The following is a 26,629-nucleotide window of genomic DNA, read 5'->3' on the forward strand; positions in this document are numbered from 1 at the left end:
TGTCAGTGCCTGGGTTACACATTTGCCAGCACATCCAGCTTTTTACATGAGTGTTGGGGATCTGAACTCGTGTCTTCATGCTTGTACCCACTCAGCCGCCTCCTCAGCCCACACTTTGATTTTGAAATTGGGTCATTCACTTGTAGACGCTCACTGAATAGGTTAGGCTGGCTTACCAGTGAGCCCCAGAGATTATCCTGTCTTTGCCTTCCCAGTGCTGATATCATTGGCATGTTTGCATCTGAGTCAGGCTTTTTACAATGGGTTCTAGGGATTCAATTTATTGTCTCATGTCTGTGCAGCAAACACTTTACTAAATGAATTATTTTCCTGGTAATGTGGTATTATCTTTTGTTTTTTAATTATTTTTTTAGATAGAGTCTCACTATGAAGTTATGAAGTGCACACACACCTACCTACCTATTGAGTCCAGTTTTTGCTTTTTAATTATTTTTTTAGATAGAGTCTCACTATGAAGTACACACACACACACACACACACACACACACACCCTACCTATAGAGTCCATTTAGTGTTGCTTGCATGTATTTACAGTTGAGCACTTAGGGTTTGATCACCTATAAGAGAGCTCATCCCTGGAGAAACCGTTTCTCTCCGCAGCCACTGATTGCCTGCAGCTCTTCGTCTAGGGGTCAGACCTCTGAAATTCTGGCCTTCCATGTTGGCATGTCAACTGGTGTCATTACGCAGGTCTTTGTTTAGGCAACCATACTTTTGAGATTCTATGGTGGCTCTGCTTCCCTGTTCTATCTGGAAGATGCTAGCAGCAGGTGCCCTGTACTCTCTGGCTCTTAAAAATCTTTCCACCCCCTCTTCGGAGATGTTCCCTGAGCCTTAGGCTTAGCCGTTGCCTTGGAGATGTACTTACCAGGCTTGGGCTCTCTACAATTGCCATTTATTCTTTATATTTTCACCAGATGTAGGGTTTGTTTTTATATAAAAAAAACGTTGTAGTTTTAGGCCAGTTTCTCAGTGTGTACCCTGGTGATTACAATAAATGTCTTAATTTAAAACAAATTAGTTTAATGTATATCCTAGCTTCAGGAGTATACTAAAATTTGCATTACTTTATAGCCCCCTGAGAGTCTACATGTGTCTTCTTCATAATGGTGATCTTAAAATAGTAACATTTGTAACTTGGGCCCAAGAGTGTTTAGTGAAAAAGTGGGGAAAATTGTAACGTCTTTCATGGTCCCATCTCTGATCACAGCGTCACATCAGCCACATTCTTTTTGCAGAACTCTCAAATGTGCCCAAATTCAAAGGCAAGGACCATAAACTGTGCGTGTTGATGGAAACACAGCAAAGAGTTTGCAGAAATGCTTGCTAACTGTCCCAACAAGTAAAGAAGTCAAGCGTTGGCACCTTTGCCAAGGTCATTTGTTTGCTTGGTAAATGCAGAACTTCTCAGTACTAATTACACTATTTCTTTGTTTGAAAAGTGAAGGATTTCCCTTTCTTGTCCCCTGGTGCACACATAGGTGTGCGGTGTGTGTGTGTGTGTGTGTGTGTGTGTGTGTGTGTGTGTATGTGTGTTTGTGTAGCACCATGTAAATAGCATCTTAAGATGAGAGACTCCAACTTTGCCAGTATGAACTGTCTCGGAGACAGCGCAAGGGTGGCCTCTTACTCCCAATCAAGACGAGGGGCCTTGATTTCTTCTACTTTTACAATTACACGGGGAGGAAATCTCATGGAAATACATAGCTAAAGAAATATATAGAGTGTATTTTCTTTTCTTTCTTTTTTGGTTTTTCCAGACAGAATTTCTCTGTGTAGTCATGGCTGTCCTGGAACTCATCTGTAGACCAGGCTGGCCTCAAACTCACAAAGGTCCGCCTGTCTCTGCTCCCTTAGTGCTGGGATTAAAGGCACATGCCACCACCGCCCAGCAGAATGTATTTTAAAAATAAGGGTAAATAGCTTTCTCCGAGGGCCAACAGGTAGGTTTTGATTATAAAAAAAGACCTTCAAATTTTGAGGCAATCTCCAGTAATTCATAATTCATGCATTAGGGCACAGAGAAGTGCATATGGCTCAGGACTGAGTAGCTGCTTCTCTTTCCAAGGACCCAGGTTCGGCCCCCAGCACCCATACAGAAGTTCACAACTGCCTTTAACACCAGTTCCAGGAGATCCAATGCCCTCTCCTGACACCTACGATTTCATGCACAAACATGGTATACATATACCCTTAATATATGTATTCTTTGAAAGAAATGTATTAAATATAAATATTTTAAAATATAAAAATCGCAACATTTTAATGTCTTAATATAGCTAGGAAATGTGAATTTAGTTTTGTCTAGATCTTTGAGAAGGCCTGCCTAACAGTGTAAGCTAGAAAAGACTTGATAAAAGTCAACCTATAGCGCTGAGCGGAGTAAGGCATCTGGTCCCTTATGGAAACTGCGGTGCCTGAAGTGGGGGATGAGAAAACAGATTCCCCAGCTGACAGGCTGAATTGACTTCTCTACCCATCGCATTACATATGTGATACAGATGACTACAGAAGCAGGGCCAGGCCCGGGCAGGGGGGCGCTGGTTTTTGTTTTTTAAGCATATTTAGGCCAGGCCAGGAGGCAAGCACTGACAGAGGGTAAAGGGATGCAACTTGTGCAGTTTCCCGAAGAGCCCAACCCTGGTTTCCAGCAAACGCTAAGGAAGGCGGCAGTGTGTAGAGTTTCTCTTGCACCACCTTGTGGTGACCAGCAGGGAACTGTTTCCCTATTTGTAGTCCTTCGGTGAACAAACTGGCAAGCAAGAAAAGAAGCCCTGCTGTTTAGGAGGATAGGGCTGTGGAAAACCATAAAGGGACTCCTGTGAGATGTCTGCTCTCAGGAGAGGCAAGGGTGGATCTTGGGGGTGAATGTTCTGAGCCTGCTTGGAGAGGCCATGCTACTCCTACTTGGTTTGATCTCGGCTTACTCAGACTGTTACTCACATAGTAACATGATTTCACAGGACATTACAAAAGTTCCCCCGAACCAAGGGAAGGCGGTGTGCAGGGAGACAGAATTGGGAGCAACCCATTCTCTATGCTCCTCTTCCTTCACAAGAATGGTGACGAAGATATTAAAGCAGTGGAGAGGCCAGGACTCTAAATACTGTGTTCACAAATGAAACCCTTATCTTCTGTAGTTTTTAGGATGCTTAACAAATTTTATAAATACAAGTCTTTTTTAAAATGAGGTTTAAAAGCAGCAATGAATGAAACCATTTTTTTCAACTGCAATAAAGCAAAACCAAAAATGAACATGAAAATAGCAACACTGTACAGCTCTTGGGCTAAAAATGGGGAATTATAATAAAAACTATAACAATTTTATAATCAAGAAAAATTATGTATAAAAATTATAGAATGTGACCAAAGCCATATAAGAGAAAATCCGTAATCTCAAATGTCTTTATTATTACATTAGAAAGAAATAAAGTACAATATGTTTGATTTTACTAATGCTAATACTGTGTAGGACCTGAACAAAATATATTTCATTTAGTCTTCATAGTACTTATCAGGTGAGTCCTGTTTATCACCCTTTATGATAGGAGGTAGGTCCTGTATATGCCCCAATTAAGCACACGCATGCAATGTACTAACAGTGCAACCTGTTTCCAAGAACTACTTCACATGCTTCTTGATTTTATGCCACAAATGTTTATTAATAGTCATTATTCTACACAGGGCACAGTAAGTAACAAAAAATCCACAATGTTTTCTACCCTGTATAAATCTACTCACAATATAGACGAAGGAGGGGATACAGTTCATAGTACGATTGCCACTGATCCGGCTAGCTAACCACAGCACTGGGTGGGGTTGCAGTCAGAAAAGCGAGTCCAACTTGGGATGGACACAGAGAAGTCTATTGGGGCGCTTGTTGCCCCCGCTTAGGGAAGTAGCTCTAAATTGTTCAAATGATTATTTAATTCAAGAGAATCAAAAAGAGCATATACACATTTCCACTTTATTAAAATAGTGTATAAACACAGAGCGGTTGGGCACATCCATTCTAAGGCACTGTTCTGGTTTGAATGCAATTCCACAAGAGAGAAAGAGAAGCCACTACATTCTGTATTTTTTAATCTCTACATTCAGACTCCTCCTATGTTCCTGGGGTCTAATTTTAATCCCAGAATTATTAGCAGCATCATACAGGGACCTGGATGCCAAGTTTTAAAGACACGTCCTGGCTCTGGCACTTTATATGATTTGGCACTTAATTATAAGCTCTCTTGTATTGTTCTCCATTTATTTCCCAACTCTTGTTTAACTAGAAATATTATAAAGTTTTATGAGCCTTACACATGAATTATGTTTTGTTACTAGCTTCCATTAAGACTAGAACAGGACAAGTTAGGCACATAATACATACCCGCCAAATACTTATATATCACTTCAAAGAACTTGAATGCAATGAAGAGATACATTTTCCTTAGTTCTACTTTAAAGATGACTATGCATCTTCATAAAGGGAATATACGTAAATGTCCCATTTCATGTATCTAATAACAAGGACTAAGCTCAACGAGTATTTTCACATATCAACAGCTTCAATTGATAATGACTCTCTCCCTTACTATGAGACTTGAGTTGTTACCATGATTACATTTAGAACAGTTATATAAGTAGCAACTCTGTATGTGTATGTATGTGTTTGTGTGTGTGGTTATGAGTAAAATTCAAAAAGATCAAGAATCACTAGGTAATTCATAACTTATGTGACTTAGTGACTGTCACCTCTGAAAATGATGTGTGTGTAAATATAATTAAAATTCAGAGGCTGCAAATCACTAAGTAACCCACAAGGTATGTCACTTAGTGATCTTAATGTCCTTGAAATGATGTATGTATAATACAAAAGATGTATATTTTCAAATAATTTTTCATAAAATCCTTAAAATTGGAAATAACTAGGTTTAGAGCTACAGGACTACACTGATAGCTACAGACATACTGGTTTAAGGCAGTGTGTCCCAGGGGAAACCTGCAGAATAGCCCTGCAAGCTATTACTATGTGTACATGACAAAGGTTCAGGGGTCAAATAAGTTTGAAAAGCACTGAGCTACAAGAGGTGCCTTAGCCTCCTTTACTAAACTACGCCCTTTCCAAGAGTCTCATGCTGACGAGCATCAGGAATCTAGGAAGGACAAAAGCTAGAAGCAGTTTCCACAAAGATTTGCAGAACACAATGCAGAACGAAGTTTTCTATGACACATACTTAGGGAGACACTGAATAGAGAATGAATACAGTTTCAAAAGCACTGAAATAAGCGTGAGCGAATACCAAAGCAGAACGAAAAGCCACGATACTTGTTCTTCAGTCCATCTAAATAAAGTGAGATTCTACTTTTACAACTTCAACTGCGAGTTACTTCTGCCAGACCTAGCAAACAGTCAGAAGCACAGAACTCCACTGGAGTCCCCATCACCCCAGACGGCCAGCTAAGCAGAGCAGCGAACGCCGCAAAAGTCCAAACTCAAAGTCACAGTTCTAAGCATAAGACTGCAAAGGGAAACAAGCCTGCTCCTTTGGCCAGCGGCATTCTCTCCCTAAGTCTCCTGAAACGTTTTTATTGTTTGACAAAATTCGCTGCCTCATTTCTTGTCACACGAGGCATGTCTATCTGAGTGACAGCTCTCACACAGTCGCCTTCAGCAACTATGGAGGGGACAGGTGTGGCAGTGGTATAGCAGACGCTGTTCTTCCATTATGCTGTCCTACCTATAAACGACTGCCACCACGTCTATGCTTTGTGCTTATCATACGGTTAACTGCCTTGGAACCACAACTTTCCATTGCAATTAAACAACAGAAAAAAGACAGAATGTATGAAATTCAGAAAAACTGCAAGGATAGACAGTCACTCTAGAACTCCTACACCTTCAAAGATGGGTTTTAAAAATAGCACCCTCAAAGCTGTACTTCTAAGTTCAGACAAAAGGCTTCTAAACAAACAGCTCCTATAGGCTCCAATGGTAACTGTCATAGGACCTGCTTCCCTTAAGAGTTCTTAAAGAAGTCCTCTGAAGTGTGTGACCTGGTGCATGATAAGGCCTGCTCGCTGTCTGAAGCTTTTAGAACAGTGAGTGCACTTGTATGGCTTCTCCCCTGTATGGATTCTCAAATGAATTACAAGGCTCGGTCTCTGTCTAAAGCTTTTCCCACAATAACTACATTTAAAGGGTCTCTCTTCTGTGTGTGTTCTCTGGTGCAAAGTGAGCGCTGTCAGGCGACTAAAACTCTTTCCACAATTGTGGCATCTATGGGGCTTTTCACCTGTATGAGTTTTCAGGTGTCTTTTAAGACTTGATCCATGACAAAAGCTTTTCCCACACTCAAGACATTTATATGTTTCTTCTTCAGAATGGGTTCTCTGGTGCCCAATAAGGTGTGAGCGCCGAGTGAATCGCTTTTTACATACAGTACATTCGTAAGGTCTCTCTCCGGTGTGAAGTCGTTGATGTCTATATAGGTCTGAGCTCCGCAGGAACCTTTTTCCACATTCAGGGCATTTGTGAGGCTCCTCCCCTGAATGAATTCTCTGGTGCCCAGTAAGCTGGGACTTCCGAGCAAAACATTTTCCACACTGAGGACATCGGTGAGGTTTCTCTCCAGGACTCTTTTTCTTTGGAGGCTTCGGGTTGAGAGGTTCTTCCAAATTGGAGGTCTCAGGTGTCTCTCCTAGAGTGGGGTTCTGAGGGTCTCCAAGTGTGGTTAAGTCTGTCTGTAAATCCTCTGGGGGTGGATCCCACTGGTTTTCTAACTGCACATAGTCTTTCTGCAGGATGGGACCATGGAGAGCATTCCCTTCTAAAGTTACAACAAAAGGGTACATACTTTCCAGTTTTTTCTCTTTTGAGGGATCTTCTTCGTTTTCCATCCCCATCTCAAAACCTGAGAAGAAATAGAAACTGAAGATGTCACTGTGTTCGGAAAAGGGAACCAGTGGAGGAAAGTAAGTAGTGACTGCAGAAATGCGCAGACACACTTCCGTGCTCCTCACCCCATCACTGCGCTTTCTTCCCCTCCTGCCCAGGACCAGAAAGGAACCATTACTTACCAATCTTGGAATCAAGCAATTGTTTCATATCTTTGGGATCCTGTAATTCTTTTACCCATGGTTCTTCTCTATGATCCAATGGGAAGTTCATGTCAAGCTTTGGTAACTGATAACCTGGTCATAGAAGCAAAAACAGAGAAGCATGACAGTGTGGTTCATCAAAGGTTTTTCTAGCATTATAGGCTGACTGCATAGACACATAGCCTCTAAATACTCGTGTCCTCCCCAAATTGTTCCTTCATCTGGAGTTACTTAGAAGAGTCTTTTGAAAAGATAAGAACAAAATAACAATTAAGAAGGACATCTTTTTGTGATTTCAGGTGAATGAATCATGTGCTAAAAGCAATGCATTTAGCTCTGTATCTATTTTGATAATACATTTATTTATGCTAGAGCTAAACTATGGAGTAAATCTTCATAGAATGTTGGTATAATAAAAACTGGGAATTACTGCTATTGAGTGCTTAAAGAAGAGCAGTCTAAACATATGTGTCAAAGAAGAGTTCTGTAAACATGGGTCAAAGAAGAGGAGTAGGTACATATGAAAGAAGAGTAGTCTAAACATGCACATCAGAGAAGAGTGGTGTCAACATACATGTCAGAGAAGAGTGATATAACATATGCGCCCAGAAGAGCAGTGTAAACACATGTGTCAGAGAAGAGCACTGTGAACACAGGTGTTGGAGAAGAGTGGTGTGAACACAGGTGTCGGAGAAGAGCAGTGTGAACACAGGTGTTGGAGAAGAGCGGTGTGAACACAGGTGTTGGAGAAGAGCGGTGTGAACACAGGTGTCGGAGAAGAGCAGTGTGAACACAGGTGTTGGAGAAGAGCGGTGTGAACACAGGTGTCGGAGAAGAGCGGTGTGAACACAGGTGTCGGAGAAGAGCAGTGTGAACACAGGTGTTGGAGAAGAGCGGTGTGAACACAGGTGTTGGAGAAGAGCGGTGTGAACACAGGGGTTAGGAAATTGCTTACTGGAATAAGCTCACTTGATCCCTTCACAGAAACATTTCCATTCTATTGTACTTAATTGGCAGCAGCAAAAGGTAGTCTTTATGTGTCAGCAGATGTCTAGAAAGGGCACTTCCAAATAAATAACCGAAATGAACTGCTAGGTAGTGTTTCTTCCCAACATCTTTTTTAAAATTCATTATCTCTGTGTTTATTATTACTCTTAAATTTAGCAACTATAAGATAGATGTGTTTCTCAGGATCAAACCCCAAAGTTGCTTTGGCAGAGGTGGTTCTGTCTGCCCAACATCTTAAGTACTACTTGGTTTCCCACCATTTCAGCCTTTATTGGCACCCTATTTTTCCTGTTTCTTTTTCTCTATCCTCATTGGTGGCCACATCTACTGCTCTATAGGAACAACAAATCTGTCTTTCCCAAATGAACATGCAATAAAGATGTCCCTGAAAAAAAAAAAAGAGAATTCACTGCTAGCCAACTTGCCTGAAAATAGCTATATATGTTAAAAAAAAGTAAGGGTAGTCCCTCAGTTTGAAAGTGAGAGATTCTGAGAGAGTAACTTGAAGCCACATGAAAAAATAGCACAAATAAAAGTAGCATATAACTAGAAAAGACATTATAAATCAAAAAGTCTGTTTCTTTTGCCTCAAACATTTAAGCAAACAAGTTCTATGTCATATAGGAAGGTACTATAATTGTCAATAGCAGCATGTATGAGGCAGGCGAGAGAAAAATTGGCACACGGTTAAGAAATGACTAGAGTTGCCTGTTCAAATCCTTCTAAAGAACTAAAACCGTACATGACAAGAAAGCTAAAAAAAAAGCTGTAATCTGTTTTCCTTTCTCATTCATTTCTTTTTAAAATCCTGAAAACCATGTGGAGTAATAATTCTAGCAATGTATTGTGGGGCTTATATCAGGTTTGAGAATATGATTCTAATACAGAAGTAAAGAATACAGACCTATATAGGACTAACATTTCTGTATTTTAATGGCATTGTTAATATAACTCTGAACTGATGATAAGTTTAAGTATAAATGGGGAGCTGTCATCATCTACTTAAGAACTAACTTAGAAATAGGGAAAGTTCATTAAAGCAAGTAAAGTGCTACACTATATTCACTTAACACAAAAGAAAGCAGTGTATGTGAGAGAGAAAAGAGTTAAATAGAAGACTAAATAAAACGGCATCTGTAACTCCAACTATATACTAACCAGGCTAGACATGAGCGGACTACACAATGCAATGGAAAGGCAGAGTTCCTGCTGCAGTTTTGCACTCTGTTTGTTTTCATTTGTTTTTCAAGACAGGGTTTCTCTGTACACCCCTAGCTATCCTGGAACTCACTCTGTAGACGAGGCTGGTCTTGAACTCACAGAAATCCTCCTGCCTCTGCCTCCAAGATGGAAAAGGGAATGTTCTATAAATATTATTCATAAGATAGCTAGACAACTCAGATACTGAAACCCAAAACTTACTATTTATAAAGGGTATCATTTTATAGTGTGTAAAAGAACAATTTATTAATAAGATAAATCCAAAAATGTTGCCACCTAAATTAAAAAAACCTCAAAGTAGGAATAGAAAAATTATCTCCTCAACATGATATGTGTTATCTATGAAAGCCCCCACACCTAATATCAAAGTAATGCTGAAAGAAGAAATAAAATTCTCCCCAGACCTGGAACAAGACAAGGATGTACTTTTACTACTTCAATTTAATATTGCTCTAAAGGGAAACTACACAACAAATGATATAAAACTATTACCTTTCATAGATGACATAATTTTATACATATACAGGAAACCCTAAAGAATCTATCATAATAAACAAGGCAAGTATGTTTGTAGGCTACATGATCAATATGCAAAAATCAACAGTAATTCTATATATTTTCAAAGAACAATCCAAAATGCACTGAATAAGATAATCCCATTCATGATAACATTAATATGACTAAAATAATTTAAGAACAAATTTAATAAGCTCAGTGTAAAATTTATACTTTGAAAACTCTAAACACTGTTGAAAACACCTGAGAAAGTCCAAATAAATAGAAACACATTTCAGGTTCAGGCATCATAAAATACAGTATCATTGATACAGCAGTACTCTCCAAACACAGTCCCTCACAGTGAGCTGACTCTAAAACTTAATAAAAACCTGTGGGCCTTCGATCATAAGCACATTCAATGCAAAATAAGCGGCTTTTTACTTTCAGCCTTTTAATGAAATCACATCTAGATAACTACACACAAGTAAATGGCGCCCCACCCTCACATGCTATTAAATCATTGTTGAAAATGGATCCAATTTTTAAATGCAAGAAAGAATGGGTAGTTGGTTGTTTTCAAATAAACTAAGCCATCAAATTATTTTACAGTCTTCCCTTCATCGAATGAGATGCTCTTTTCCCCCTTTAAGCGTGGGTGGATCTGTGACTTTGTTCTAAAGAGAATATTGGAGAAGTGATGGTGTGTGACTGGGTTACCAACAACATCGTGGAACATGTCTTGCTTTCTTTTAGATCATCTCCTATGATGGAAGACTGTCTTGAGGACACACATATGGAGAAATCCCTTTAGCAAGAAACTGAGGGTTCTGCTAGTTCACAGAGACGGACCCAGAAACATTGTAAACCTTCTGGAAATTCCTGGTTCATAGAAAGTATATATTTTTTAAAAGCACCCCCTCTTTGCATTTTCTCCTTTAAGCAGCTAAACTTCAGAGGTGATTTACAGTTGTAGAATATGGTACAAAAGAAATAATATAGTCGAGTGTGATATAAAACAATTGGAGGTTAAGAAAGAGATACTTCACTAATGTTCAGCAAATCATTTTACTAAGCTCCACTTAGCAAAGATCATGTTACAAAGGGTGCACTGCTCTATGAGGTATCATTACTATAGCCAGGCATTAGATATTACCTATATTAACATTTAATGTAACAGGAAATTCTGAAGAGATTTAATTTACAATAGCCTTCTCAGCTAGTGATGGTTCATCAGGTAAAACAGTTTGCCCATAAGCATGAAGATCTAGTTTGACACTAGGAACTCACACAGTAGGAGAAAAGCGACTCCTGCAAACTCTCTTCTGACATTCACACATGCATGGACATACATGCACACAGACACAATAAATAAACATAAACTTATTTTAATTTAAAAAATCTTCTCAGGAGGCAAGCAGTGGTAGCACATGCCTTTAATTCCAGTACTCGGGAGGCAGAGGCAGGCAGATCTCTGTGAGTTTGAGGCCACCCTGGTCTACAAGAGCTCCAAAGCTACAGAGAAACCCTGTCTCTAAAAGCCAAAAAAAAATTCTTCTCAGGCTAGGGAGATGGCTCAGTGGTTATGAGCATACACAGCTCTTTCAGAGACAGTGTTCAGTTCCCAGCACTCACGTCAGGTGTTCATGACCATCTGTAAGTCCAGCTTCAGGGACTCTAGCACCCTCCTCCAGCCTCCGCGGGCACCTGCACTTGCACATCCACACACATGGGTGGTGGTGGTGCACATCTTTAATCCCAGCACTCAGAAGGCAGAGGCGGGTGGATCTCTGTGTTCAAGGCCAGCCTGGTCTACAGAGCGAGTTCCAGGACAGCCAGGACTGTTACACAGAGAAACCCTGTTTCTAAAAACAAAACAAAACAATAAAAGAAAAAGAATCTTCTGATGCTTTACAGATGACATGTATTTAAATTTTACTTTAGATTTTTGTCTCTCATTTCATTCACCACGCCAAAAGGGTGTGTTTTTTGACATCTTTCATGTACTCAGAGTGAAATCTCATTAACTGAGTCAAAAATCCAAAGCTTGGGCAATTGAAAACATGTTCTAGTTGTGAGGCACTAATGTGGCCTCCACTTTTTCTAAGTTATAGTTTATATGATACAGTTTAAGCACTCGGGCCTAGTGCCTCCTTACCCTTTTTCTTTCTGACTGCAGATAGTCTACAGTATCCCAAAGTTCTAGGGTGCCAGGCGTAAAGTTAAGTGAGGGAACTGTTTTTTTTTTAAATATTTAGTATGTGTGTACATCTGAGTGTATGAATGTGTACCACATGTCTGCAGGAACCTGTGAATGCCAAAAAAGGGCGCTGGATCCCATGGAATTAGTTACACACAGTCGTGAATCATTATGTGGGTGCTGGGAATCAAACCTGGTTTTCTGCAAGAGCAGTAAGCTCTTAAACACTCAGACATCGCTCCAGTCCCAAATGTGGGGATTTTTGGTTTGTTTGCTTGTTTGTTTGAGACAGGGTTTCTCTGTGTAACAGTCCTGAATGTCCTGGAACTCGCTCTGTCAACCAGGCTGGCCTTGAACTCCCTTGAACTCACTGAGATTTGCTTGCCTCTGCCTCCCACGTTCTGGGATTAAAGGTGTGCACCACCACCACCACTGGGCAATGAGGGATTCTTAAAGCTTTTGTCTTTGTTAGCTCTATTTGTAGTTTGCATTTAAGTTCTTAATTTTGAAATTAACAAATGTGGCAATAGGTTAGTGACTATGATTAAATGACTCCTACACACACACACACACACACACACACACACACACACATATATATATATATCTTCAAAAAGCCCTACTGAGTACTCAGAAACTGTTTGCAATTACACCAGACAGTAATCTTAGAACTTAACCATCATTTTACTTTTTACAGGATCCCATAGAAATAATATCACCCCATGAGAGCTGAAAGTAATTCTAGAAAATGACGTCCCCTCTCCCAACAAAGTTTGTCCTCAGGGTTAGGGACATCTATTAGGGGTTGATTATAAGTGGTATACAGTAGGGGGTGGAAATTAAGTAGGATCAGGGATCTCTTAAGGCAAAAAAGGAATTGGATGGGATAATTGGTAGATTAGTGTGAGCTTACTCACACTAATAATAATAGTGATAGTGAGAATACTTGTAAGCTATTATTTATAGAAAACTTACATTGGTATAGATTCTTATATATTGATACAAATTCAAGTTATATTTGCTATATTGAATATTCTCCTGTTTCTGTTTACAACATTTGTGTACCTATGCAAAGTTATTTTATCATATTGTATGCATGCATGTTTCTACCTCTGCTTAAGATATTTTGTATACTGATACAATTTTAGAATATATTTATCATATTGCACTATACATTTCTACCTCTGATCAAAATACTTATACATTGTTTACATTTGGAGGTCACTGTCTTAATTTGCTTCACAGTTGTTGTTTAAAGATTGTTTAATATTTTAATATAAAGCCTTAGTCTTTAAGCTGTGGAGGGCCGGACCACATTCTCCATTGCTTCTAGGAACAAAGGTAGAGATTGACCTCTGTGACCCCAAGGTGTGGCGGCACACGCCTTTAATCCCAGCGCACGTGCTTTGTAACTCTCTACCGCTGCGTCCCTGCCTACTCCCGAGGTTTCACCTGGGACTGGGAGCAGTCAGCCAATCCGGGAATGACACGTCCAGGGCAGGGTCTGTTTCCTTTATAAGGGATGGGTTCCATCTTATCTGGGTCCCCACGGCCGTGTTGGCTTATGCTCTGCTCCCAAGAGACATAAAGCTATTCTGCAGAAGGATCCTAGTGTTCCGTATGGTTCTTGCTGGCGAGACGGTAGCGCGGGACATCTGGTGCCGAAACCCGGGAAAAAGAAGAACTTTGCACCACCGGAGACCCCTTGGACACAAGGAGGATTCAGAACTGCAGGCATGCAAGCTTAGAGAGGTACGCTCTAAAGTCCAGAGAGCATATCAGAAACTGAGCAGCAGTGGGAGGTTGTGCGCGCACCCAGATAAGTTAAAAAGGACCCCCCGGTAAAGAATGGGGGAGACAGAAAAGAAAATAAGTTAAAAAGGATCCTCCGGTAAAGAATGGGGGAGACAGAAAAGAAAATAAGTTAAAAAGGACCCTCCGGTAAAGAATGGGGGAGACAGAAAAAAAAAAAGTTAAAAAGGACCTCCCGGTGATTTTGGGAGAGTGGAGATGGGGGAGAGGGCTGATTTGCAGGGTCAAAAGCTTTATGTTGTGTTGTTCATGTTGTCTTTTGTGTACTGGATGGGAGAGGGATATTTGAACTTGGAGACTGCTAAGGATATGATGTTTTGGGAAAGAGGTTCTGTTTTCGTCTCCACAGAAAAGGAGAGCCTAAGGGTGTACTTGGGATTTACGTGGTTTGAATCACCGAGACCTCCTGAAATGTTGTAATGTATACCCCTAAAATGCAGCGGCCCAATAACAGCAGGAAGCAGCCAAAGAGACTAAACGACGCCCAAATTCCCTTAAAGATTAAATGAGGTCCTTTCAAGCCTGCTTCTCTGAGTTCAGCTTTGCTCCGTGCACCGGTTTGGGCTCGGAGTGGGTGCAGCTGGGGCTGGAGGGCGGCTGGAGCGGAGCTTTGCTCTGTGGCTATGGTGGGAGGCATATTGCGCAGGCTCAGTTGGTGCCTGGCCTGGAGGGTATCACAGCAGTACCGAGAATGAGAACGGTGCCACAAGCTGCCAGGTCAGAAGGCTTGCAATGTGCCTGAAACTGTGAGGGGCTCTGAGGCTGGAGTGGCTTCTGTTCCGCTTGGCTGAGCTGAGCTGTGCTGATCCTAGGTAACAAAGGCATAGCCTGGGGCAACGGGCGGGGCGAACAATGCTGGCTACTAGCCCGAGAGATTTTCCATCTGAATAAGGAACTGAAGAGATAGCATAGGGGTTAAGAATGCTGCCTGCTCTTCCAAGGGTCGTGAGTTCAATTCCCCAGTGACCACATGGCAGCTTACAACTATTTGGTTTTAAATCTAATGTTTCAGAATCCACAGGAAGGTAGATGCAAAAAGCCCTTAGATTTTTAAAGTGATTGGGTCGTTGGCTGGGTCTGTGAGAGTTTGTTTACAGCTGCTTTTGCTATGGCACAGGTGTTGAGAGTTTGCTAGTAGGGAAGCGGCCCTGTTCGCCGCCTCTCCCATTGGCCCCTTGAGCCGCAGCGGCTCTGGCGCGGACCTTGAGATGTTGCCGGCCTGTGCCGCCACGGTCTGAGTGTCGGCTCCCGCCACACTCCCCCACCAACACAGCTGCCGTGGAGGACTAGGCTAGCCCCGCGGGAAAGGCTGGGGCACCTGGGGGTGGAGCCGCCACTTCCTGGCCTGGGACAGGCGGAGCCACACAGCGGGACACGGGGAGCCGCGCAGCGAGCAGGTCCAGGGCCGCACACAGCCCTTGGATGGCGGGCGGGCTCTGGAACCCGAGGCCACCGTACTGGCAAGGAGTACGGGAGCCAATAAATCTTAAACCTAATATCAACAAACAGGGCCTGGGTTTTTCCTAGGCGCCACTGGGACAGCACGGCCTATATCATAAAAAACAGAGACCCTCAATCAGTTATCTACCACAATGGCTACAGCCCTGGATCAACAGGCTACCATAGATACATCTATTAGAGGTAGAATAAAGAACAGGTGGATAGCTTATGGCAGCTTGCCCAATTGGGCTGTGAATGGAAAACTCCAGCCTTATGTGTGACCAATGTACCATATGAGAACTTTATAAAAGTGGCTAACTTGTCCCGAGAATTGTCTTTGTATCTTACAGGAGAATTTTGATGATTTGCTGTCCTCCTTGAGATGGTCCATCGTGACAATCAACTCCACGCGAGTGGACATAAGCCTGGCCAAAGGATTCCAGTCCTGGATTGTGTCCTTCATCCCCTACTTCAAAGAATGGGTGGGGGTGGAAATGTTTTGGAACAGTCCTATGCTATGGATTAGTGTTTTTCCTCTGGATGGTTTGCTGACTCAAATCCCAAGGTCTTAGGGACAAAGTGGTTTTTGCAACAGCGCTGGCTGCCCTGGAACAGGGAGCTTCTACTGATATGTGGTTATTTATGTTAAAGCAGTAAGGTTTAAGCCAACCAGCTCCTGCACCCCTAGGACTGTGGTCCATTGCACAGGGTGGAGTGCTTGGCTTACTAGCCCTGAAGGTTGTCGAGCTGAAAAGCATCGCACAGAGAATGGCCCTCTCTGAGAGATAAGTCGCTCTGCTTAAGGGTTTTCTGCTGTATATTCCCTTTCCCAGAAAAATGGCAGAGGGCAGGCCGGATAGGTTCCAGGTGTCATGAGCCTAGGGACAGATTCCGTGTAAGCCCATTTTTATGTTTTCATTTTGGGAAGTGCGACCTCTATCTTTACCTTCCTAGGGAGTTGCCTTTCTGCAAAGAAGTAAAAAAAGGGGGATATGTGGAGGGCCGGACCACATTCTCCATTGCTTCTAGGAACAAAGGTAGAGATTGACCTCTGTGACCCCAAGGTGTGGCGGCACACGCCTTTAATCCCAGCGCACGTGCTTTGTAACTCTCTACCGCTGCGTCCCTGCCTACTCCCGAGGTTTCACCTGGGACTGGGAGCAGTCAGCCAATCCGGGAATGACACGTCCAGGGCAGGGTCTGTTTCCTTTATAAGGGATGGGTTCCATCTTATCTGGGTCCCCACGGCCGTGTTGGCTTATGCTCTGCTCCCAAGAGACATAAAGCTATTCTGCAGAAGGATCCTAGTGTTCCGTGTGGTTCTTGCTGGCGAGACGGTAGCGCGGGACATTAAGCAATATAGGTATTAAGAATTATAGAACAATAGTCATCCATGTTTGTCATACTTAGAGTTAGATTAGTCATGTTCTTTCGTTACATAGAGATTATATTCTGCATAGATAGATAATCTTCAACCATTTCAAAGAGCTGTAGAATAAGGCATTTAAGTAACTTAGGATTCTGTTGATGTGAGACACAATTGCTCCTGGCAACACCAATCTATTCCCAAGAGATTGTTGAGCACCAAAGACACTCCACTTGGATCTTGTTTTCTCCTTGGTAAAACTGACCTTTGAGCAAAGAACTGCCCCTGCTCAACTGCTGACAAAATGCATGGTGTCCAGACTGGACAAGGAGGATACAAGCAAAAAGATTGTCAAACCTTGCCAAGACAGGGTAAGATGGTTTTGAAAATTTTGCTGCCTCTGAAAATGGTCTGTCAGATACTCTAGACCTTAGTCAAAGTTGGTTGCTCCAGTGTTGCAAATGAGACTTTGGGTGATTGCTCAGGTAGTCAGTTGTCTATGTCATTTCTTACACCTTTTGGAAGTTGCTTGATTGTGCTTCCTGTTTACTCAAGTAATATTATTTCCCTTCTCAGAACTTTGATGAGGTTGAAGACTAGATAGTCATAGTTACTTTTTTCTCATGATTTAGCCAAGTCATTTCTAATATAAGACTTAGACTCCTTAGAATAGGATAACTATTAAAACATTTAGCATATGTTTCTTGTTTGATATTGTTTATGCTGGTTGTAATTCTAATCCTTTTGTAATTCTAATTTTTATACTTGATATTTGTTCCTATTATATATAGTTTTGTATTGGGTTTGGAACTCTCTTATTTAGACAAAAGGGGGAGGTGCTGTGGAAACGCCTTCAGCTAATGTCCTTTGGGATGCTGGCCCACTTTGGGCGTGGTCATATGTACTATATATGCAGATGTAGGGGCACATGAGAGCCCTTTGGCTGCTGGATTTGGTTCCAGTTCCCCGCTCAGGCAGAGGACTACTGGTCACTGCTTTTTCTGTGAGTCTACCCCTAAATAAATAAACCTTTACAATACTCCATTCTGGGCTAGTGTGGGACTATTTTATTATAAATTGCAATACATATATCCTTCAAAAGTTCATTTTTTATCAACAGGGGATATGTCCAGATTTTCAGATGAACTCAAATTCACATATAACTTGTACATTTATTTCCCCACTAACCATTATCTTATGATCTTTCACTCAATTTCTAATATGATTATCATGCAAAATATTGAGATGCTTTTATTTTTTTAAAAAAATCAAAACTTTAAGTAACTTTTAAATAAATAATGTGATAATACGTCTTGCACCATTTTATATCATTTTAAACAGGCTAATTTCTTCTGATTTTTATTTTAATACTTGCTTCATTAATATGTTATACCTGCTTTTAAAAATACACTGAATGTCAATGTGCTGTGGGAGAATGCTCTTGTACACTGTAAAGATTTGTCACTCATATTGGTTTAATAAAACACCGACTGGTCAGTAGCCAGGCAGAAAGTATAGGCGGGACAACCAGGCTAGGAGAATTCTGGGAAGAGGAAAGGCAGGGATGCAGCCACCAGAAAGACACAGAGGAAGCAAGATGAGAATACCTCACTGAGAAAAGGTACCAAGCCACATGGCTAAACATAGACAAGAATTATGAGGAAATGTAAGTCATAAGAGCTAGTTACTAATAAGCCTAAGAAATAGGCCAAACAGTTTATGATTACTATAAGCCTATGTGTGTTTATTTTGGGACTGAATGGCTTTGGGACTGGGTGGGACAGAAACTTCCATCTACATCAATGTGCTTTAGAAAGTATGAAAATGAATATGACTAATAATATTAATACTACTGCTCTGCGATTATATACCTGCAATGTTGAAACAGAAAGAAATCACATGCAAAATCAGAATGAGTATATAGACTTACAACTGAGTAGTATGGCTAAGTTCTAAAATTAATTGCAAACATACATGTATAAAAATTTAAACTTTGGGTTTTTTTGTTTGTTTGTTTTTCAAGACAGGGTTTCTCTGTGTACCCATGGCTGACCTAGAACTCACTTTGTAGACCAGGCTGGCTTTGAACTCAGATCTGCCTGCTTCTGCCTTGAGAGTGCAGGGATTAAAGGTATGTGCCACCATCGCCCAGCTAAATTTAAACTTCTCAACAGATTATGAAATGAAGGCAATATAAATACTAGAATATAAACGACAATATTATATAGTTCTGGTTCAACCAATATATGTAACTATGAACTTTGCAGTGTTTCTTTTTTCTTTCTTATCATCATTTAAAACTATTCTGGCCTGGTGTGGTCATACCTTAAGCTTATCTTGACCTTTGAAAGACAGTCTTCCTCTGAGTTCTCTACATCAGTGAGGGACATTCCCATCTACCCAGGTCACAGGCCAGAGACTTAGGCTGCATCCTTCACCTTTCTCATTCATTACTCAATAACCAGTCAGTCAGTCACAAGTCCTATGTTTCACATAGGCTAAATAATTTTGAAATTGCTTTTTCCTGTCCAAGATCACCAGTTTGGCTCGTGCTCCAGTTGGCCCCTCCCAGTGCATATGCAGGTGTTCTTTCTGGCCCTAGTGCTTCTGCTCAGAGTCTGCTCCCCTCTGTTTGCACTGCTCTCGCTCAGCAAGCCCATCCTGGTTCCTTCCCATAGGCATTCACCCTAACACCCTCCTCCTGGAGTGAGTTCTCTTAACTGGTGGTGAGGTGAGTCTCTATGTGCTTCATTATCACCTATACCCTCCAGGATTACTTTCCATATCATACATAGAATGTGTCAACTGCCCACCAGACTTGGAGCTCCAGAATGGCAAAGACTGCTTTTTTGCTTTGTGCGTCAACAGTTTCCCAGTGTCTGGCCTGGTTCTTTACAGGTGCTCCTAATCTTGGCTGAATTAATAATATAAAATTGTAAAAAAGAATTCTAGGCCTTAGCTGTTGCTAGTTATTCACACATCAGGCACTTTGCTTTTGTAACTTGGGTTGTTCTCCCTGATTTCCATTTTGTTGTTTACTTTTGTTGTCTCAGTGTTACCCAGTTTAGTCCAAGTGACATGTTCAAGATGCACCCCCACCCAGGAGTCAGGGTTCCAGCCACGCATGAGCCAGTGAGGGGAGAAATGGAGCAGAGAACCCCAAAGGGAAGGGAAACACAAGGGCATGAAGGCTACAGGGCCCAGCTGTGTTTCTCTACTGAACCTAGCTCCTTCTAGAACTCGCCTGTTATGCCAGGGTCAGTGAGCTTCAAACACTAGTGTGTACAGCATTTATCTGTATTAAGCTGATGCCAGAGGTCTCCTCACCACATTCTAAAAATACCATTCTAGTTTGGGATTTTATGAAACTGACCTTTTTTGTTTTGTTTTTTGAGAGAGGGTTTCCCTGTATTGTCCTAGCTGTCCTGGAACTCATTCTGTAGACCAGGCTGACCTCGAACTCAGAGAGATCCGCCTACCTCTGACTCCCAAGTGCTGAGAATAAAGACATGTGCCACCACAACCTGGTGAAATTGATATTTTTTCACCTTATTCTATAAAGGACTGCATCCTTTTTAAGGATCTGAAGGAAGCATGCTGAAAAGTACTCTTTTCGAATGGGGCTTTGTATGCCATAAAAGGAACTGGCCCTCCCTCTACCTCACATCACAGGCTCAAAACTTGGTGAATAACTGTGTCTTCACCAGAGGATCCAAACTCCCACAAGAGGTTTTCCCAAATAACATTCTTGATGGAAAGTTCCCTTGGGCAATGCCATCACTATACCCAACTCCCAAGGCCACTCGATCCGATGCACATCACTCACTGGTTGTCCTAGAAAGAGATTTCTTCCTCCTGTTCTCAGTCCTCCACTTCTTTATGGCAGTGGTTCAGGGCCGCTGGGGGGGATTCATATTTCTAACTCTAACCAAAACCTTTCAAGTTCTTTAGCTCTCAAACACAAACCCATAATGAAAAGAAATGTTGTGCCTTACCAGGGTCCAGAAAGGGTTGGCATTCACCATTAGCACTGTAGCTCAGCTCCTGTGGCCCTGCTTGTGGCATCCAGGCATCTGGCACTGGGGGTTCCTGGACAGGTTCCATTACTTGGAGCGCAGGTGCCTCCAGGTGCAAGGTGGATGACATGGGTACTGTCCCAACTGGTGCCAGTTCTTCTAAGAGCATGTCATCCATGTCAATCTGAGAGAGAGACCACACACATCACTCCGGAGTCTAGACTCCACTGGAACTAAAGCCAGTTTACCACTTTCAAAGTCGACCATTCTTCATCAACAGTACCATGAGCCATACATGTAGCTTTAAGGTCTCCAGGGGTTCCAGGAGGCAAAGCATTAAAAATAAAACCAACCAACCAACCAACCAATCACCCAAAAACAGGTGAGTTGACTGTACCAGGATGGCCTTATTACAACATCTACAAAGTACCAGGATTTCAATAGTAATCAACACAAATAATTACTAGTGAGTTATCCCACCTGCTCCTTCCTTCATACAAAGTCTCTGTGGGGAGTGTGCATTTCACACTCACAGCTGATCCAGCTGCACTGTAAGTGCATTTAAGTGATCAAGTGCCAGGAGTGGTTTGCAACTCCAGAGATGTGCAGAGATGCCCAGACCTCTCAAAGACAAAAATCTTCTATTTTCACCCAAACCAGGAAGCTATGGAAAGTAATGGAAACTACTCCCCCATGCTACCCTAGGGATGCAGGGACCTTGGTGATTTCCTAGGCAAGCCACTACTTGTGGTGAAGCCAACTGCTCTAGTAATCTGTGTCCCAAGATTCTGTATTAGACAGAAGCTCTTGCTATTGCCTTCTGGGGAAAGTGCCCTGTGTTCAGCTTGCCCTGGGTTCACCGATGGTTTCCCTAGCAAAAGCGTCAAGAGGTGGTTCTGAATACAAGGCAATATGCGGGCAGCCGGTGCTACCGGAATTTAATGGGCCAGCAATGGGCACATCACTTACAATCAGAGCTCTTCCTACTCTCTCCAAAACATGGAACTTCTTCTTCAAATCTTCATGTAGAGGAAAAGAACCTATTACGAACCACATCCTGGTGATCAGGTAGAAACTGAATGACTTTTGCACATTTATTATTTTTAGCACTTTTGTGTGAACCAGAGAAAACCACAGATTTTCTTTTCCTTTACCAATAACTGATTTTTTTGGCCACTCTGTACAATCACATCACCAGGGACAACACTGCTCATAGCACTGGAGCCTTGCTCAGAATTCCTGACTGTCCCATCACAGTAATTGAAAGCAGAGGGGTTGGCATGTGACCACTTCATGTCCTCCCATGCAGTGATCACATGCACTGGAGAAATGCATATCAGTTTACACTAAACTGCGTTGCCTTCCTTGCACTCTTTCTAGACTCTCTCTACTTGACTCAATGCCAGCCAGATCATTCTGGAAAGAAACAAATAGTAAATAGTTTAGAATGTGCAGACCACATTCACCCTATCCTCTCCTCCTTCTGTTTTGAAAAGAAAGTCATTAACAAAGTAAAAACCCCTAGGAACTTGGTGGTCACAATCAATCACATCATGGCAGGAACTAGCTAGCAAGCCATAGAGCAGAGTATGGATAACTGTAATTGGTGTTTCTAGATAAGTTATGCTGTCTGCAAATTTCATTTAATAAGAGCAAATGGGACATTCTCATATGTGTGTCCTAGAGAGGGCATGGGGTCAGATACAGGGGAGAATCTCAGACCCACATGCTGATTCCAGCAGAAGAGAACCCTGGAAAAGTCTCTGGAGAAGTTTTGGGGCTGTGGAATCAGAGTCAAAATGATGGATACAGACCCCTGGCCTGGGTACCTCTTTTTGTTGTCCCAAGAACAGAGACTCCACATTTTTTTCTCACCTGTGGTTCTGGTATCTCAAGCTCTCTCTGCAAGTCTTCAATGAGTGACACAACTCTTTCTCTATTGTCCGGGCAGTGTTCCCTCACCCAGGTCTCTATTTCTGTGGGGAGAATGGTTAGGAACTGCTCGAGCACAAGCAGCTCCAGGATTTGTTCCTTAGAACGCATCTTTGGCTTCAGCCACTGACAGCAAAGCTCCCAGAGTTTGTTGAAGGCTTCATGAGGCCCCGCAGCTTCTGTGTACTGGAACTGCCGGAAGCGCTGGCGGAAGACCTCACAGTCTGTGTCATACTCTTGCAGGACAGAGCCCTGATTCAAGGAGGCCTGGATTGCACAACCCAGGGCCACAGCCATCACCTCTTCGAGAGTTTTACAGTTTATCTGGGGTCTAAGGCTCAGAGTCCAGGCTTTTCCTCTCTGGAATAATCTGGGGGAGCCACCTACAGCTGAAGACAGGAAACCATAAAAAGAAGAAAAAGCAATGGTTACAAGATGGCACACTCACCGTCTTTAACTTACTTAGCTTTGCTTTCTCCCACAAAGACTTAAAGGAGCACTTCACACTCTTTCTGGCAGTTTTGCAAGTCAGATAGAAGCTGGGGACGCACCTCTCAGAACAACATTTATAGACACAATCGATTGTACATATATTTAAAATATTTCCAAAAATCTCAAGAGCTTCCCCACATATCCTCTAGAACATGCTGTCCGAGATGACAATAACAACATATGGTATTGTAAGTTTAACCAAAAATTCAACTTACTTTCTCAGTTATGCCACATAAATTTAAGGTGCTCAGGAAATAACATTGCCAGAAGCACTTCGCTAATATCTTACAATGACATATATGCCCCCACTGACCTGCTGGCTTTTAATCCTATTCCTAGTCTAATCCGGTCTTTTTTCTATAGGGAGATTTCAAAAAAACCATAGGGATAAAGCAATATTTCTGAAATAACTAAAAGTGTCAAGATATTTTAGTGCGATCTATGGTCACAGGGTTGGCCATATATACGCCAAGGCAGGGCTCAGGATCTGTACATGCAGGTATACTATGACCCCCCCCCCCACTGTCTCTCTGCATTTGTTGAGGCAGTTCCGTATATACCTGTCTTAGTTAAGATTTCTGATGTGAGTCAAGAAAAAATAGTCCGATTCTCCTCCCGTTCAGTCAATTGATCCGAAACTAACTCCTTATCACCTGTCACTGTGACAGTAACCTATACTTCCCGTCAACGTGACAGTAACCTATGTATGCTTCCCATCACCATGAGAGTAACCTATGCTTCCCATCAACATGACAGTAACCTACGTATGCTTCCTGTCACCGTGACAGTAACCTATGCTTCCCATCACTGTGACAGTAACCTATGCTTCCGTCACCATGACAGTAACCTATGTATGCTTCCCATCAACGTGACAGTAACCTCTGCTTCCCGTCAACGTGACAGTAACCTACGTATGCTTCCCATCACTGTGACAGTAACCTATGTATGCTTCCCGTCAACGTGACAGTAACCAATGCTTCCCATCAACATGACAGTAACCTACGTATGCTTCCTGTCACTGTGACAGTAACCTATGTATGCTTCCCGTCAACGTGATAGTAACCTATGCTTCCCGTCACCATGACAGTAACCTCTGCTTCCCGTCAACGTGACAGTAACCTATGTATGCTTCCCATCAACGTGACAGTAACCTATGCTTCCCATCACTGTGACAGTAACCTACGTAAGCTTCCCGTCACCGTGACAGTAACCTATGTTTCACATCACTGTGACAGTAACCTATGTATGCTTCCCGTCAACGTGACAGTAACCTATGCTTCCCGTCACCATGACAGTAACCTCTGCTTCCCGTCAACGTGACAGTAACCTACGTATGCTTTTCGTCACCATGACAGTAACCTATGCTTCCCGTCAACGTGACAGTAACCCATGCTTCTGTGGCAAAGGTTAGGCATAATTTGCTGTGTAATTGTCACTCCCAAACGCCCCTGACTGCAACACACACATAGTTATATCATCAACTTCATAAAAGTATCCTTCGAGGACCAAATGGCACCGAAAGTGAATAGCAGCGTGCCTGGCACAAGGTTAAGGATTCAAGTGAAGTTTCTCGTTGGTCAAGACTCCTTCCTAGGAAGCTTCTAGTTTCCTGAGCCCAGGCATGTAACCGTTGCTGGAGGACACCCAAGGATCTGCAGTCTTTTGGCTGTGGACCCACTCAGTTAATCTTCTCCAGCCTCACAGCTGGCTAGCCTTCCCCTGGCTGACCCAAAACCTTCCACCACGTCTACTGGGGAAGTGACCCTCTAGGTTTCCTTTCCTGGGCCCTACCTAGTGAAAATTTCACTTCTTTAAGGAACAGTGGTTTGTTTTTTTCCCTCTCTCTCTCTCTCAAACCTCCCTTCAGTGAATCCACCCACAGGGCCTACCCGTAAAGCAATGTAAGAAAAGAGGGAGCTTAGGGAAACGGTAGGCATGACATGTCCCCCAAAAGCCTAAAAGCTGGCTTAAAATCCGATGCCAGTGTTAGGGATGTGGTTCCCCCAAAGCTCCTAGATGACGATGTCCGACCACCCAGATGGGCACTCCCAGTCCTGGAGGACTCCCAGCAAGGCCTGGCCGGGTCGCAGGGAGCGGCGGCGGGGTCCCTGAACGAATAGGGGCCCGCCGCTCCTCGTTTCTCCTGGGGCCTGGCGCCCAGGGCACATATGAAATTTGCCAGTTTGCGTGGCCCCAGCCAGCGAAAGGAGCCCCGCTACCCGCGCCCGCGCCCCAGGGACAGCCACGCCCTCTGGCCGCTCCGGGACTCACCGCCTCTGCGCCCACGGCTCTCCCAAGCTCACCGGCAACTGCTCAGGGCGCAGGCGCAGTGCCGCGTTCAGTACTACATCTCCCGGTAGGCTCCGCGCTGTCCGCTCTTCTAGCCCAGAAGGATGCTGACGTGGGAATGGCTGGAACGCTCCCAGTCTTCCACCTAGCCTCAAGCGACTTTGGAAGAGCTCCTATTTCCGGTCTTATAGCTTCTGTGTCCTAGGGGAGTGGGTGGGACGAGCCCTGAGTCCTGAGTCAAGTAAGGACTTCCCAACAGCTTTAGAGTAATTAGTGCAGGTGGGGGAATAACTTTGTTTAAAACAGCCTTGACCCACGCAGTGATTCTCAAGCCTCGAGAGGGAGGCTTTTTAAAATTTTTAAAAATTTTTAAAATTCAGGTTTCTGGGCCCCACCCCGATACCCTGGAGAGCGAAAGAGCTTGGAGTTTAAGGATTTGCACTTGAATAAGTTTTTCTGGGCTGCTGAATCGGATCTGTCTTCTCTGTGTGTCACAGTGGCCTTGGGTATACATCTTAGACTTTTTTTTTTTTCTCTTGAAGACTTGGAGCTTCCATCCAGGAAACCCTCCCATTCCTCTACACTTTCTACGGCCACCAGTGGTCTCTGGAGTTTTAGGATTAGGGTCGTGGTGAGACTCAGTCCAATGGCCACCAGATACAATGGTGCTAACTGGAAAACCGCACTCATATTGGGACCAAGCTGGGGCTATTGGTCTACGGGTGCCTGATTTAGTGCTAGGACTTTTTTTTCTGCCTGAGATTCTGTGTCTAGGCCTGAGTGGGCCCAAGATAGCTAGGAAAAAACTTCCTGTTCCTATGTCTCCTTGAGGATCTGTTGGGAAGTGGGAGGAGTGGGGTTGTTGGCAGGCACTGAAGACAGCTCCACCCAAGCCAAAGTTGTTCTCATCAGCTGAGCTGGAGCCCCTGACTCCAAAGTCCTGCGAACTCACTGCTGCTCTCTTGACAGCAAGAGTAACTGATCTCGACTAGGTGGTATGGGAGTCTGATTAGTCTTTTGGTCTGAAAGCCAACTGGAAAGGGTGATTGATAGTAAAACTGAAGTTGTGTGTGGAGGCACAACCTGTCCCTGCTGGATCCAAGACACATCCCTAGAGGCTGCCCACCTATGCTTTTGAGAATTCTGTTTCCAAGAGGCTTTCTATTTTTCATTTTCAAAAAAAAAAACCCTTAGGCATTCCCTGGGGCACTGCCATGGGTGAATTCAGCTTAAGATGGGCATCAAGGAGCA

General features: G+C 42.9%; 1 protein-coding gene across 1 annotated transcript; it reads right to left on the reverse strand.

Annotated features, from left to right (window-relative positions):
- Positions 1–3,412: 3,412 nt before the first annotated feature.
- Znf449 (zinc finger protein 449) lies at positions 3,413–25,432 on the reverse strand. Its single transcript, XM_048457639.2, has 5 exons — positions 25,361–25,432; positions 22,541–22,986; positions 20,645–20,849; positions 7,087–7,200; positions 3,413–6,920 (listed from the first exon to the last, which is right to left on the reverse strand). Exons 2-5 carry the CDS (start codon positions 22,892–22,894, stop codon positions 6,037–6,039), a joined length of 1,557 nt encoding a protein of 518 aa, XP_048313596.1. The 5' UTR covers positions 22,895–22,986; positions 25,361–25,432; the 3' UTR covers positions 3,413–6,036.
- Positions 25,433–26,629: the final 1,197 nt, after the last annotated feature.

Source organism: Myodes glareolus, chromosome X (assembly GCF_982192425.1).
Source record: "Myodes glareolus chromosome X, mMyoGla1.1, whole genome shotgun sequence".
In the NCBI taxonomy this organism is placed as follows: domain Eukaryota; kingdom Metazoa; phylum Chordata; class Mammalia; order Rodentia; family Cricetidae; genus Myodes; species Myodes glareolus.

Excerpts from the sequence above, each read along its gene's own strand:
- Znf449 (XM_048457639.2), bottom strand. The coding sequence starts at position 22,894 with ATGGCTGTGGCCCTGGGTTGTGCAATCCAGGCCTCCTTGAATCAGGGC. Across the intron at positions 7,201-20,644 it reads CCAACCCTTTCTGGACCCTG|GTTATCAGTTACCAAAGCTT; the intron begins GTAAGGCACAAC and ends TTCTATGACCAG. Across the intron at positions 6,921-7,086 it reads ATTGCTTGATTCCAAGATTG|GTTTTGAGATGGGGATGGAA; the intron begins GTAAGTAATGGT and ends ATTTCTTCTCAG.